The 17,452-nt window shown below is 30.2% G+C and overlaps 2 protein-coding genes across 2 annotated transcripts in view; both read right to left on the bottom strand.

The window, feature by feature from the left end:
* The window catches only part of LOC143430877 (thiol S-methyltransferase TMT1B-like), a 257,467-nt gene that overhangs the window by 235,169 nt on the left and 4,846 nt on the right, over positions 1-17,452 (bottom strand). The window lies entirely within an intron of this gene.
* Positions 882-17,452, bottom strand: part of LOC143430869 (pyruvate kinase) — a 144,002-nt gene continuing 127,431 nt past the window's right edge. The window contains exons 2-8 of the mRNA XM_076907340.1: positions 11,835-11,872; positions 5,785-6,129; positions 4,577-4,763; positions 3,678-4,199; positions 2,605-2,943; positions 2,074-2,230; positions 882-1,309 (exon numbers count right to left, since the gene is read on the bottom strand). Of these exons, the coding sequence (XP_076763455.1) occupies positions 1,297-1,309; positions 2,074-2,230; positions 2,605-2,943; positions 3,678-4,199; positions 4,577-4,763; positions 5,785-6,129; positions 11,835-11,861 (1,590 nt within the window). The 5' untranslated portion in view covers positions 11,862-11,872 and the 3' untranslated portion in view covers positions 882-1,296. The remainder of the gene's footprint in view (positions 1,310-2,073; positions 2,231-2,604; positions 2,944-3,677; positions 4,200-4,576; positions 4,764-5,784; positions 6,130-11,834; positions 11,873-17,452) is intronic.

Raw genomic sequence — 17,452 nt, 5'->3', positions numbered from 1 at the left:
ATAAATATATATAAAAATAGAACAATATGTTTTTAACTAGTATAAAGTGAAAAAGATATACCCATGGCATTTGACGACTTATCCATTTTGTTGTTGGTGCAATATGATTAGTACATAACATATTATAGAAATTAATTTTTACGTTTATATGATATAATTTTTACACGTTTCAGAACTGAGATATGTGGCTGGTGCTTAGTTGTGGTAGTTGGGGTGTTATTCATCCATTTTGGTATTGGTTTGGAAGATGTTAATTAATGGTTAGTTACATGTTGTGATTGTAAAAAGCAATCTGAATGTTGCCACACTGTGACAGAAAAAACTGTAGTGTTTTGAGAAATGTAAATGCAAGCAATATTTTTAACTTACCTTTTTTTTATTATAGAGGCACGATGGTACCCAATTAGGCGGTCATTTTTCGCATCTGTGTTAATTAGCGAAATCAGTCACTTTCAAAAATTGATCCAAGCTAGGAAATTAACGTTCTTATTTGAGTCGTCTATTTTGAAAGTAGTTTAAGTCTATTTTCTGTTTCTAAAGGTGCATAATTTATTAAGCTAATTAGCATTATTAACAGTATTTAAAAAGTAATATATTTTTGGTTACTATAAATGGACTTAAGTCACTTTCAAAGTTAACGAAATAACTTTTCTAATTCTTAAAACGGTTCTAATAAATTTCCCTTAAAATAAAACGAAATGTGTACAATTTCATGTCATAAAATTAAAAAAATATTCCACTTACTACTTTACACTACCACTGACTACATTGTAAGATGACCTAATGCAACATTTTAATTTTATTTACTTACTTTTTATTTTTGTACTTACTTAACGAGTGACAAAAAAATTACAAGATTAAAGGAAAATAAAAATAAATCATGGAATAAAATAACTTCCTTTATTTATGTCTTCTACAGAATAGAATCAAGCGTTGTGTTCGTCTAGCAAAAAATAGTTTAAGTTTCAATAATTTATCTCAAATAATTATTTAAACTTATATATACATATATGTGTGTGTGTGTGTGTGTATATGTGTGTATGCGCAAGCGCATATTTATGTACATGTACATATGTATACAATGGTACACGGATATACATGTATAAGTATATATATTGGTGTGTTGTATTTATTATAGCAATAATACTGCAGCTACTGGCATTTTCAGATTGTGACCTTTTCAATGAGTTTACTAAGTTTATTATATACCATCATATGAGTTGCATACATATTAACATTACCAAAATCTAAAGTTATGTATTATTTTCTGGTTTGTACAACTAGGCAGGTGTACATTTATTCGACCGACCTAAAAAATAAAAATTAATTATATCGTTATACGTGTATCATTAAGATCACAAGAGAACATGCAAGATTGTATATTATAATTTACTGTCAACAGCAAGCAAGGCACAAAGCCACATTCGATGCTTTTTCATTGCGTATCCAAATGGCATTCCATAATTTTGACAATTGTTTAAATTGTGTTTAGAAATCGACACATTTATTTTTCTTTGGTTTGTAACGTAATTTGTAACAGTAATTATTGAGATATTGTTTCAGTAAATTCGTTTCTATGAAATACAGGATGAATCGCAGAACTTGCACACCTGAAGTGACTTTTTCAACTTATCCATCTAATGAGAAATTATGTTACAAACTGAACATAGAAATAAGTACTTTGAAATGAACTCATTTAATATGATTTATAAATCAAGATGAAAGTTAATTATGTATGATGCAAAGTTAATATTACAAATTGAACATAGAAATAAGAACTATGAAATGAATTCATTTAATATGATTTATAACTCAGAATGAAAGTTAATTATGTACGATGCAAAATTAAGCATATAAATTACTTTTTTCCATGCACAGTTTTGTTAGAACGCAGACACAAAATGAAATGAACCATCACCGTTAAGAAACTCATGCAAAACAGATTAATAAATGACATTAGTGCCATTGTATAAAAGTTAAGCACGCAGGGATTACATAATATAATCATAGCTGTCTATTTCGCTACGTATAGTACATGCATCATCATCTTGAGGAATATCTATGTCTACGTACACGATACGAAGAGTATTCGTAAATCCTGAGCCTTGTTTCCATCCTGTGACTACAATTACAGAATCTCCAGCTTTAATGAAACCACGGCTTTTGCCGAATTTCAAACCGCACTGAACACGTGCGTCAACATCCTTCACCCAATCTGGCAATGGTGCCTCTACACATAAGAAACAAACAAAAATAATTTATTCACAGTGAAATAACTTAATAATCTTTGCAACAGATAACAGACATGATAAATAATTATTGATTTTTACAGTATTTAGCGACATATGCGTTCATTATGTCTACCCAATTTAGGTAAATATAATTATTTTCAATTCGTTACATCTTTCTCTTCGCAAGTTATGAGTTGAAATAAAAAGAAAAATAAATCTAAAGGGCAGAGTCGAGTAGTAAAATTAATATTGTACAATATAAATAAGAATTATCTTTCAATTACTATTTTTCCTATACTTTGTATCCACCCAGCAATTAAAATATCGATTTAAATTCAAAATATGTTACAACACTATACGTAGTTCTTTTTACCTTCATAGTAAAGTGGCAGAATGCCACGATAAAGATGGGCTTGTCGTGCGACTTGATGGAATCTAGTTACTGCGATAATAGGACAGCGTGGTCTATATTTGGCGATTAAATGCGCGGAGCGACCAGTAGTTGTAACCACGATAATAGCACTAGCTAAACATTTTACGGATTCTTCCACAGCGGCGATCGCAGTCGCGTGAGGGGCATCAATTGGAGGCAACGCTTTGCTCGACAAATCATGGAAGATCTGAGTCTGCCAAATAGCAGCTTCTGCTTCTTTGCAAATATTTGCCATTGTGCGAACACACTCCAGTGGATAATCTCCTTTTGCAGTTTCACCTGAATACATTAAGATAATTATTGAGCGTTATAAGAATATATTAAGATAATTATTGATCCCTCGATGGATGATAGTATATAACTTTTAAATCGAGTATAAAAGAATTAATGATGTGTCTGTGTATATTAATGATCAATTTTCTATTTATATTACAGGTAGCCCTCATACAACACGGCATCTCATAACACGGTTTCGCTATAACACAATTCGTAAATTGCGGGAACCCTCCTACAACACGGTTTCGCTACAACACAATAAGAAAACTGCAAAAACCTTTGTACAACACTGTACTTGACACATGATTTTTCAGAACGAAGTGAATATTTGCATGCATTTCTTATTGCAGCGTTAATATGCTGTAAGTATTTGCAATCGACGCAAAGGAACTTCCAACAATTATTTTCCGTTTGCGTATACATGTAAATATAAACAGTGTATTCTATTTCCATCGCTATAAGCGTGGTCAGGGTCCGTTCGCGTCGCATAAAAGCATGAGATAATAGGCGCAGCCTTTATTACGAAAATAACAGGGAAACGTATTTATACTTACATGTATAGAACTCATTTATATTTAAACGAGGAGCACTAGAAGTTAAATTGTGAAGCTCGTGTTACTTTTATACAAAGAAGAAGCTCTTAAATTTTCAGAATGATAAATGAAATCTTTCTGATGATAATTGGTAACAATTGCTAGCTATTAATTTAAAATAAAAATGTAACAATTAATTTATACCTGACAACATGACACAATCCGCTCCATCGAGTACAGCGTTCGCAACGTCCGACGTTTCAGCCCTAGTTGCACGTGGTTTCTTCACCATAGACTCCAACATTTGAGTAGCACAAATTACAGGCTTTCCTACTTTGTTACATCTGCTGATCATACATTTCTGCGCCAGGAACACTTTCTCTGGCGGTATCTCAATGCCAAGGTCACCACGTGCCACCATGATACCATCAGAGGCCTCGATAATCTCGTCAAGGTTTGTCATGCCCTGTTGATTCTCGATTTTCGATATTATTTTAATGTTCTTCCCCTTTTCACCCAGGATGCCTCGAATCTCTGTCAGAGCTGCTGCATTTCGTATAAACGAAGCAAAGATCATGTCTACGTCTTGCTCGACACCGAACAGCAAGTCAGATTTGTCTTTCTCAGAAACTGCTGGAAGATCAACCGCTGCACCAGGTAAATTGACACCTTTGCGAGATCCCAGCATGCCACCATTTTCTACAGTTGTTACAATCACGTCTGGGTCTAAAACACAAGATTAGAAGTTAATACTACAGAATAGTGCTTTTCAATGCTATTAAAATTGTTCTAGTTCACATTTTAATAATAATCAATTGATACTTAACCATCTATAGGCCGAATTTTTGTTTTAAATCCCAGAAAATTGCGGGAGCAGAAAAAAACCAGAAATTATAAACAGATATATACAAATGAAAAGAAATTTTTGCATTTAAACAATTTTGTGACTTTCAAGTCACACTGGTCTATAAAGTTTCAATTATTTTGCTACAGAATAGTACTTTTCAATGCTATTAAAATTGTTCTAATTCACATTTTAATAATAATCATAATAATTGATCTTTGAATAATTGATTTTTTAGATTATGCGTGGAAATACGTACTGATTGCAGTAACTATGAGGGAAATCAAGCCATCGTCGACAAATACGCGACTTCCGACCTTCAACACCTTGGAAATGTTTGCATAATCTACGAAGACTTGGTTCGCATTGCCTTTTTCCATATAGGCTTTGTCGGTTGATAATTTGAATGTTTGGTCCTTCACCAACTCAACTTCAGCAGAACCACCCTGTATAAAATATACGAGGCATTTAATTATATGTAAACAAATTCTTTTCATTAACACCTTTTCATGGATCCATAACTTATTCTCCTTCTAACATAAAAAAACATCTTACGTTACAATTTGGAAAATTTCAAAAGTTCTACGAGGTACATAAAATTTATATTCATGCAGCAGATCTTTATGAAATGTCTCAAGATTAATTATCATTAAAATTAGTTAGAAATAAGTTAAAATATACGAGGCATTTAACTGACAGTAATACTAAAATTGCTAAAGATTAATGGAATTCTACAATTGTATTGGTATTTCTGATACTTATTCTTTTCATTAATACCTTTTCACAGATTTATAACTTATTCTCTTTCAAACATAATAAACATCTTACATTATAATTTAAAAAACTTCAAAAGTTCTACAAGTTACATAAAATTTGCGTTCATGCAGCAGATTTTTAAGAAGTTTCTCAAATCTGAAAGTTCTGAAAATCAAATCTGAAAGATCATTAATTGTCTTACTCTAAACAAACTTGAGCAGATAATGTAAGATGTAAGAAATGCTCGAATGGAGATGAGTAAATTACTATTCTTTTCATTAATACCTTTTCACAGATTTATAACTTATTCTCTTTCTAACATAATAAACTATTACTTATAATATAAACTAATAATTATAATTAAGAAATTTCTCAAATCTGAAAGATCATTAATTGTCTTACTCTAAACAAACTTGAGCAGATAATGTAAGATGTAAAAAATGCTCTAATGGAGATGAGTAAATTATTATTCTTTTCATTAACACCTTTTCACAGATTTATAACTTATTTTCTTTCTAACAAAAATTTCAACAGTTCTACAAGTTACATCAAATTTACATTCATATAAGCACATTTTTATGAAATTTTTCAAATCTGAAAGATCTGAAAATCAAATCTGAAAGATCATTAATCGTCTCACTCTAAACAATCTTGAGCAGATAATGTAAGATGTAAGAAACGCTCGAATGGAGATGAGTAAATTATACGTACACCTTCTAAAAGACCTGTACGGATTTCAGGACCTTTAGTGTCAAGTGCAATAGCTACAGGAACGTTAATGCCAGAACGGCTGGAGAGGTTCTTCTGCGCTTGGCGCACGTTGCGGATGGTCTCAGCGTGATACTCGTGGGAACCATGGGAGAAGTTCAATCGAGCGATGTTCATGCCAGTCTCGATCATCTTCTCCAGCGTCTCGACTGACCTTGAAACTGGCCCAATCGTGCAAATAATGCCAGAAAGACGAACGAACGATCCATGACTCTCGATGTCCAACGCACACATGTGATCCAATTGACTTTGCGCGTATAAAGCCTGAGTGTTCGGCTTGCTAGCCATCTGTGGAAAATACACAACGATTAAACTGATTTCCCTTTTTATTATGCGATGTATCAACAACTGTTAAGAACAAACGTACAGTAATTCAATTTCAAAGCATTTTCATACTTATATAACGCGTTTAAAATAGCCACTATCAAGACAAGGCACTAGTGTCACACATTCTCTAAATTGTAAATAAAACTTAATTATAATGCAATTAATAATGATGAGTGGTGTATATTTTCAGATAAGCATGGAAATATTCTGTTGCATCAGTTGTTGAATGCGAAGTTAATTTCTTATGTGTTATATTAAATTTTGTTGGAATAAAAGACAATTTTTGTTTTATGTATCACAAAAATTTGTTAGAAAATAAGAATTGATGTTTGATCGTTTAAATTCTAATCTTGTTAATAAACTTTGTTAAAATTTTCCTTAGATAAATTGTTAAAGAACTTAAAGTATATTTTGAAAATGTACGTGTTCCAATTACTTTTGATAAAAAGATAAAAAAAGTTTAAATTCTAATCTTGTTGCTACTAACTTTTTAAAATTTTCCTTAGAACTGTGGACGATAGAAAATCGTTAAAGAACTTAAAGTATATTTTGAAAATGTATGTGTTCCAATTACTTTTGATAAAAAGATAAAAAAAGTATCGAGATAAATAGATTGTTAGAGTGTTATACGATAAACGAGTTACTTCATAGACTTGCAGAAAATAATAGGACAAAGTACATTTTCGATTAGATAAATTTCATGTAAAAAGTAAACAAGCGTAACGCCTGAGACTTTTTCGAAAAATTGCGAACGAACTTGTTACTCAATTTAATATAAAAACCTAATACTGATATAGCCCAATATAAAAACTGCCCTTCGTCATGCCCCAAGTCATCTAGAAAAAGTCAATTAAATCGTTCGCGAGTTTTATCTCGGGTTATCGACTTCGTTGAGTGTTGATAAACTGCCGTAGGATTTCTTCCTCTTTTTAACTGATTAAGTTAAATCTACCATTTTTTTCTGCTATCTTATTGTAACAGTATTTTCCTAATTTTTTGGCAAATTATAATTTCCATTTAGAACGACTAAAATATAAAACTGTAACTATTTTAAATAGCTTGAAAATAGTTTTATGCTATTTAATTTTCACGTTATCTACTGATCTCAAGATAAACGTGAATCACTATCTACGTGTCGTGAAAATGCAAACAGAAAGAAGAAATACAAGCACTGAATCTACAAAAAACTTCTGAGCACTCGAAGATCAATTGTTGTGTGATTCGAAGTGTAAACGGAAACGTAGATAATTAATAGAAATATCACGATGTTAGAAAGATTATTTTCTCATGTAAAAATGAGATGTTACATCATTGTAAATGATTGGGGACATCGAAGCTATTGATAAATATGTATTTAGAAATTTAGCTTTTTCTCTTTAATTAAATACTAAATATTACTAAATATTAAATACTTGTATTTGTATTAATCAATAATAATAAATTAAATAATAATTCAATATTAAATATTTGTATTATTTATTGCAACATAGTAATGTAATATTTGTATTTGTATTAATTAATAATAATAAATTAAATAATAATTAAATATTAAATATTTATATTATTCATTGCAACATAGTAATGTAATATTTGTATTTGTAATAATTAATAATAATAAATTAAATAATTAACTAATTATTAAATATTTGTATTATTCATTGCAACATAGCAACGCAATATAAGCAAGCAAACATAGAAACAATCTCGACGCTCTAAAATATAAAGATACTTACTCCGTACATTTTTAATGCATTTGTTGTTATATAAACTTTCTACGTTAATCAATGTTTATTCCATTAGTAGGCATTAGATAGTATATTCTTATACAGAGCGTTTCATTGCAAAATATTGTACAATTATGTACAATATTATACAATTATGTAGCATATTGTACAATTATGTAAAATATTGTACAATTATGTAAAACATTGTACATATACATTATTATGTGTACATTGTATACATACAATATTGTACAAAAGACTGTACATATACAGTATTATGTATATATTATATACATACAATATTATACAAAAGATTGTACGAATATGTAAAATACTTTAAACAATTAAAAGCAATATTTTGATTGCCACTTTTTTCATACTCATTTAAATATTTTAAAACAACAGTGCAACGCAATGCAATATTTAAATAAAGTGCAACACTAATCGAAGCAATATTCTAATTATCCTAAGAAGTATATACAACAATTATAGTGTATCACAATGAACACTGAAAATTGTACGATTGAAAATCATAACGTTGCTATAACATTTATTTCATATTCATCGTGAATGAGAGTCGTTTAGGATATTACAGGCTGCAGAATTGAACTTTTATATAATTTTTTTTCTTACTGGAATAAAAAACTATCTAACTAACTGATTGAACGTCAATTTGATAAATTGTTATCGTTAACAAAACTCGCTGGCTTTCAGTAATTTTTATGCATAATAATGTAATAAATAAGTTTCTATTTTAAAAGTAATGAATTGTTTAAATTTATTAAGATTAAAGACAAGACGAAGCGCCAGTTACAAAAATAATTGTTTATTCTGTTATAAAAAGATATTGTCAAAGTTAGATTGCACAATATTCTGTAAAAACATCTAAATTGCCTAAAGATATAACAACGCTATAATTTTCAATCAGCTTTTTACAGTTTGTGCCCATGACATTCATATGATCATGCGCTTTATAGTAACAAAGCAAAAAGCTATCATTTTTTGTAAATTTTTTTCAATCTATAAAAAGTTCGTTCTATGCTCAATTAAATATCTAAAGTTTCCTAAGCATTTTGTTATTGAGAGATGTATTACAAAATTTAAAAGAATTTACATATACATATATAAAGGACATATCCACCGTATTAAGAAAATCTATACACACAAAACATGCGAAAAATAACTAATAATTGAACAAACACTACGATACGCAGACAAATAATTACACCTTAGATGTATAATAATAAATTATATTATATAATAACACTATTTATCAGAAGTTTATGCTATTTAAAGTAAAAGTACAGATAATGAAGTTTTAAAAGAAGCTACAGAAAATTTTAAAATATTTGATAATCATTATTAATCGATAAAGCTTCAGCTTTCATTCCTAAAAGAACATATTGACTTGAAAATGATCAATTTTTATGAAATTGTGATATATGTACGATAATACTAAGAAATACACTTGAAACGTATTTCACCCCTTTTATTTGCTCTTTTTCGCACATCAGAGGGTTGAAAATCACCTTCGAGATCAAAGAAAATAACTTCATTTCATCTAAAGCCTCAAATCCATTATTTTTACTAATTTTTTATATATCGAATGAAATGCGTTTACTATTCTTAACTTTGAGAGCAAAAAATAGTGGATAAAAAAAATACACGTCGAGCATATTTCTCTAAAACGACCATACATCTGAATTTCATAAAAATCGATACCTTTCTTAGCCTGATTGTTTTTAAATACAACATTCTTATCTTTTGTGTATTTTACAGTCGAAAGCAATTGTCTATTTCATCAAATATCTATTCTATTCTAAAACAGTTTATTTAAAAATTTATTAGCTCTTATTATTTATTTTATTACTCCGTGTGCGAATGCTTCGTACATTGTAACAAATATAAGTAGTCATATTAGTGTGTCATGTGGTGAGAATTGATGCATGGATTACCCTTTTGTATTAACAGTCATGTGAACGTATTGTGACGCAAGCCTAGCAGCGAATTACTTATAATATACATAACGAGAGCATTCACATGAACGTCACATGGATGTTCCACACGTGACGAATGTATTAGGTTGACGCAAAAGGAATGTCGATTTTTATATGGTTGAACTTCATCTTTGAAATTTTAATTAATTTTAAAATAAACATCGTCGATATATAGATCATTTTAAAGCTTAGAATCTGTTGTTTATTTTGATTATAAATATTATATGATCGATCTTAATTATAGCTATGTTTTCGTCATTTTAGCAATGCTAGACAAAAAGCCATGAAGAGCAATGGCAGCAGTCGAGTGCACGTTTCAAGGATGAAACAAAAGCAGCTATGGAGTTGGGCTATGAAACTCTGGACCATCCACAAAAACTAAGATAATGCCAAAAAATGCCTTGAATATTTTTCATGCGTTGATTTTATAGCTTCAACTCTTAAAGCTTCAGATCTCAAAGCTTCAGAACTCCAAATTTCAGATCTCATAGCTTTAACTTTCAAAGCTTCAAAGCTCAGGGCTTCAACTCTCATAACTTCAGATTTCATAGCTTCAACTCTCAAAGCTTCAAATTTCATAGTTTCAACTTTCAAAGCTTCAGATCTCAGAGTTTCAACTCTCAAAGCTTCAGAACTCAAAATTTCAGATCTCATAGCTTCAACTCTCAAAGCTTCAGAACTCAAAATTTCAGATCTCATAGCTTCAACTCTCAAAGCTTCAAAGCTGAGGACTTTAACTCTCAAAACTTCAGATCTCATAGCTTCAACTCTCAAAGCTTCAAATCTCAAAGCTACAACTCTCAAAGCTTCAAAAGAAATACCTGAAAAACCAAGACGATACCAAAAACGCCTTGAACGCTTTCGTCGCTTTCAGAACCCCAGAATTTTATACTAGCGGTATAAATAAACTTGTATCTCATTGGCAACCTTCTACTAATTCTAATGCTTCTAATTTTGGTCAATAAAATTGATTAGAAAAACACTTATGCTCGTTTAAAGTTGAAAATTAAAAACCAACATTCTTTTTGCATCAATCTAATAGATATGCGAGTTATGGACTAATCTTATTGCCTCCAGAGGATCCTATTACGTGAAACGCTTCGTCCATTAGAAGGAAGACGCCACAGAGGTCGACACTCGCATACGAGACAAAACTATTCTTTAAACCATACATTAAGATATTCTTACAGAGTATCGTATGCACAAACTCTCACCAGCAAGATACAGTACTAAACCAGAATAAAGCAAAAGCTACAATTACATATAAAGCAGAACAGCTACAAATGCTTTGATACTTGCTGCTCTTTAGAACGCGCATCACGATTCGTTTACGATCTTTCGTCCGTATCGTATTATTTCGCAGACGTTTTGCGTAACATGTTTTGTTTAATACAGTGAAACTATAATATAGGATGCCAAAAAAAAAAAAAAAAGAACTCTTTCGATATTTATATGGCACTAACGAACAAAACTGTTTACATCTCATTCATGAGAAGAGGTTTTTTACTTAATTACAACGTAGACCATATAAATATTGAATGGCTCTTTTTAAACACTTTGTACATACAGAGTGTTCGGTTACGAATAGATCAGACCAAAAGGATGAGAGGAAAATCGAAAGTGACGCGATTACAATTGTGGATTTGGAGAGATTATAAAACCAACAACTTTGTTACCCAATAAATTACATTTCCTCGTGAATTTTAATCATTGGAGCATGCATATTTTAATGTAGCCTCAAAGTTCGTCTTCTCTCAAAACGAAATCCATAGAGGAGGCATTGTAACTGATCCGTTGCAACCGAGTACTCTGTAAATGTTTGTGCGATTAAAGTCGAATCAGAATTAAATTAAAGAAAGAGAACGGTAGCAAGAAGAAAAAAAAATAGAGTGAAACCACTGCAAAACAATCTGTCCACTAATTGATTACTTAGATTTGGTAATACCTGATCGTGGATGGTAACCCAGACCATTTTGGCAGACTGCACAAATAAAAAGGAGACTGGAATTAGTGACAATACGGCATCGATGACACCGCAATTACGTCTGACTTGATTTGTGGATGCGCAAGGTGTGAACTGCTTATCAGGCAAGCAACGGAAGTTTCGTAATGAGCGGAAGTAGACAGGGAAATTGATAACGTCCGATGAGCTTACTAGACGATGGCAGTGCCAACGCACACAGCGGGTGTACCAAACTTTATGCGGAGACATTCTAATTTTTAAATAAATTAATTCTTTTTTTTTTCGAATCTACATGCTCACGCAAATTCATCGTTTAAGGATATAAAGTTCGTTAACTTTTATTCTATTTCGAGAGCTACCTTTGTGGTATAAAACTCGTCGTGAGAACCACATTTTACGTAAATTGCATAACAATAGAAAATGATTAATTCGTAGTATTCCATTATTAATAACGAAACACTTGTAAATTAATTTAGCAGGACAATATTGTCTATCAAATTAATTGTAATACCCGAATTAATTATCATCGTACCTTTATTCGCAGTTTGTTTTTCTATAGAACTATTAGACTTAAGATAATCAACAGCAAACAGACTGTTGTCTCGATTCAAATATTGTTGATCAAAAAACTAGTAAAGATTGTTCAATGTAAAAATTAAAAACGGTTTAAATGTTATATGTTTTTTTATAAAAGTAAAGAATTATAAGAAAATAAACGAATGTGTCTTGAAAATGTTTCGCGTAAGATTTAAGGAGAAATGTTTGAAACAAAAGTTGTTTCTGAGCGGATTGTACGTTAATTGAAACTTTTTATCAGGTGGACGTGCTTAGGTACACGCAAAGAGTTCACCATGAGTTTTTAACTTTCACTTATTGCGCTCGTAACCTTGAGTAATCTCGAGTGACTATGGTCATTGAAATCATCTTGAAAAAAATCTCGAGAATCGAATCTGCTCGACTTGGATCTGCGAAATACGTCCAATTCATAAAAAATTTTGATTAACGAGTAACAACCACTTCGAAACGAAATAACTTTTGTTTTAAGGATTTCTTCCTGTCTTTAAAATTGAAAAAATTATTCAAGTCGTTTATTTCAGATGACACTCTGTACATACAGTGAGCCATGATGAATTATAAAATTTTTCTAATATTGTATTCAAACTTTTTTATTTTGTAAAATTTTTCTATGAAAACTTTTTTAACTAGTTTTTTATTTCACGTGATAACAAGTTACCTGATAGGAGGACGTTAAAGTAAGACAAATATTAATGTCATCATTGCATACGTTATTAAAAATTTATATCACTTTGTGTTACAATTGATACTTTCTCTGCTGTACGCACTGAATTTCATTTTCAGGCCAAACGTTATTTTATATAGATAAAGTCTATTGAAACAAGTGCTGGTAAACTATCGCAGTATGCTTTACGATAATGTTTATCTTTTGTACAGAGATTTTTTTAAGAAATGATTTTGTGCTTTCATATCAATATTACAAGTAGAAACATTCGTCGTTCAAGTAGAAGAGTTATCAAATTGAATAGGAATACAATAATGACCAATATGTGTTTAAGGTAAGATCAATAAGTACCTTATAAATGGAAAAATATCTTATTTACCCGTTTCAGTTATTTTTAGTCAACATATTGACATTTGTACAGTTTTATCTTACATGTTACCATTTAGTATATGTATTAAATGACACAGTAAGTAAATGAATAAGGAAACAGACTTATTGATATGTACATAAAGCAATAAGATTACATAAGATACCAAATATAATTTTAACAGTATAATGAGAAACATTTTTCATCTAAAACGTAAATTCTATTAACAACAAAATGTTATGAAAATTTGCTATATTCGACATCTGTATAAAACTAGAAATATATTATTACATATTATTGAATATCTCTTATTTTGATATTATTACGTATCATAAATTTATTCAACAATACCTTGAATTAACTAAACGGAAACCAAAAGAAAGTTATAATTTACAAGTTTACATTTAAATATGATATAAAGTAAATAAAGTAATATTAATTATCGAAAGTACATTTATTGATCAAAAATACAGCGAAAATATAACAATAAACTATTGCACTTTCAAACTTTGTATTTTTGTTAATATAATATTTCTCAGTTTTATTATCGAATAATACAAAATAATTGTCAAAAAACTCTATACTTTATTGTAACATATGCATTATATACTTGTTCAGCGAACAACAAATTATACAGAACACAGATAAAATTACAAGAAAAGAAAGAATAAATTCAGATTTTTAATTACTGTTTTTAACTAAATAATAATTTAAGTTATGCGTGTAAATTAATAAACGAAGAGATTTTATGTCAGAATTGGAAGAAATTTGAACAATTTAAAACAAGATTTAACAATAACTTTCAACTTTTAAGGAATAATTGAAATCCGGCATACGTGTGTTAGTTCAAGGTCAAAGAGATATACTCCTTTTGCACATTTCTTTTTTTACAAATCTACGTATTTATAAAAAGGAAATTAACAACTTCATCTTACAATACACATACTCAACGAATCTTAAACAACGCTACAATTAAAAATTGAAATATATATAAAATTTAGAGCCTGTGATAGCAAGTTGTATTGTAATGCTAAAATGTTTCTCATCTCACACAGAGGCTTTTAGGTTATAATTGTCACAATAGCAAGAATTCTATGTACTTATTTAATATTCCCTCAAACCACGTAATTTACTCAAACCATTACCTTTTTAAAGTTGCTGGGAGTTAAGCTGCAATTTAACGAAACGGAAGTTAGTGACTAGAAGGCAAACCCGTGATACAGAATCTACCGCACTTATAGCTTGTAGGAAACTGATGTTTTAAGGACAAGGAAGGTCGCCTTGTACAGATTTATCACTAGGCTGATTTTCAATAAACACGTCTGGGGCGCTAGTGTAAAAAGCGAACAAACGAGGGGAAGAAACATAAGAAAACAAAAAAACTTTGAGGTGAATTAAACTGCGCTATGTTTTCAATTAAAAAACTTTCAGGCGAATTAAACTGCGTTATATCTTCAATTAAAAGACTTTGAGGAGAATTAAACTGCGACATATTTTCAATTAGCCATATTAGTTGTTTAAGAAACATAAAAAAGCTTTCAGGTGAATTAAACTGCGCTATATTTTCAATTAAATAACTTTGAGGTGAATTAAACTACGCCATATTTTCAATTAACCACATTAGTTGTTTAAGAAACATAAGAAAACATAAAAAAACTTTGTGCTGAATTAAACTGCGCTATACTTTCAATTAAATAACTTTGAGATGAATTAAACTGCGCCATATTTTCAATTTACCTTATTAATTGTCTGATAAAATTCCTGATTTAGGCAGGACAATGTTAACAACTGCATTCTTAAGTTCTGTCGTCTTGTCTGTAACTAATGTACTTGCAAACCAAGCAAACATGGCTGACCAATAAAAAATAAGGTTACTGAATGAGACCACTTCTTATTGGTCAGCTACCAGCCAATGTCTTCTGTTTATTAACAGACGCTAAGACTGAGAATTCGTAAGATTTGTATGTTAATATCTGCATAGAGTTTTTTGGTTTCGCGGGATCTGTGTATGTTGATCTCCCACGAAGATGAACGACAATTAATTATGATTGTTTACATCGCCTTCCACGATATACACGATGAAAAGGAGATAAACTGATGTAAATAAAATGTCAAGCCAGCTGTTAACATCTTACAACGAAAGTATAGGAAAGTAAGTTAAAGATTAATGTAGGACTTATAGGTTAATTGTGTGATATGTTGATGTTTAACATGTAAATATGTATATAATTAACAAAAATAATCAATACTTGTGTATTATTATGTAGGTTTTACGATCGATGTTTCTAACTTTCTCATTTTTCATTAATTAATTATGTAGTAAGTGTTTGTAACGACTATATTTACAGTCAGTGTAAACTGACGACCATTTATTAGGTCATCCTATAAGTAATACAGTTTTTTGTATACTTCTCTTATTTTTCAAAATTAAGGTAAGTAAAATCTTTCTTTTTAAGCTAAAATATATTTTTCGTTTTCTATAATGCTGTTTTATCTATCCGGTAAACTTTCAACGCCTCTCTTCTAAAATTCACTTGTTTGCGATGAAAAAATACTCTGATACTGGTCCGACTTCTTTCGTAGAATTTAAATTTCTTCCATCCAACTGATTTTGAAGAACTATAGAATAAATACGCAGCGGACAATCGATTAGGAGATAGCCCACTTCTTTTCTGTAAACCACATGGTCTTTAATTTGTATTGATTCATTTTTGCACTACTTTAGTATATTAGTCAATATTCCATATATTATTATCGTATGGGTTATTGTAGTATGCGCATGTAGTATTGTAATATGTGAGTAATCGTAGTATGCCCATTCTGTGTTCGTTCTATGTTTGAATATTAATGTATTAATAATTCTTATTATATTAACACTATGACGTCCGGTTGCACCACATTGGTGCCATGCAAAAATTATCGAGTAAGTGCTGGTGTCTGTATTGTATTCAAAACGTATTCGGTATTTAAAACTGTAGAACAAAAATTAATATTGCATGTTCTGTTTAACTAACAGTAAATTATGAAAATCAGTACCACCAGCGCGAGATGAAAAAATCTAGATTAGACATGCGGATGGCATAGTGTTAAAGTAATGGGTGTATATAATATGTTTTAACATGAATTGAATTTGTTAATTTGCTATGAAAATGCATTATTGGATTATGTACAATAAAAAATATGTCAATGTATAATGTTAATTATATTAAAACAAAATGATGTAACTAAATACATTCTATATGTATAATTTGTATAATTTGTTCTTTCTGATGTTAATTATGCATTATTTGCCTGTTTCAGAATTGTAGGATGCGATAGCACTAAACTAAGGGTATTCGAACTTCCAGCCAATGTTAAAATAAAGAGAAAAAGATTTTGGGATGATTTTTTTCATAAATACAGTAGTAGAAATGTACAAATAATTTCACTTTTTTACATATATATATCCATTGAGGTTTATTCCTTTAATGATAATTAATAGTATGTATGATATATTTTAGGAAATGGAAGAGTCTAATGATGAATTACATAACTGTATTCAGTCTTGGATAAATACGGGTTATATGCCTTACGATAAGTTGAATTCAAATACACATTCTCACAACTTCTCTCATAGCATTCGTGATACTACTAGCAGTGCGATATCAATATACGAAGATATAACCATGCAGGGTGAACAAAAAACTATGGATACCGTAGAAGACGCTGAACATAACGCAGTAAATGATGAAATAAAAGATACGGAAATGACAGACGTCATTACAAATGAAATGTACATAAGCGAGCATAAAGATAGTGCATTCAACAATAACGATAGTTCTTGCGAGCAGCATTCCCAAAATAGTTGTGAGATATCAAATTGTTTGTTACAACCGGAAGTAGTTAATACAGGCAAAAAACGACGCAGAAAATTGTACTCTGCCAGGGACTCGCCTGTTGATGTTATTAATATGACAAATAGTAGTAAAAGTAGTAATAAAACTAAAATATTTC

Source organism: Xylocopa sonorina, chromosome 15 (assembly GCF_050948175.1).
Source record: "Xylocopa sonorina isolate GNS202 chromosome 15, iyXylSono1_principal, whole genome shotgun sequence".
In the NCBI taxonomy this organism is placed as follows: Eukaryota; Metazoa; Arthropoda; class Insecta; order Hymenoptera; family Apidae; genus Xylocopa; species Xylocopa sonorina.
The sequence above is the reverse complement of the archived record's forward strand: the minus strand, read 5'-3'. Positions and strand labels throughout refer to the sequence as shown.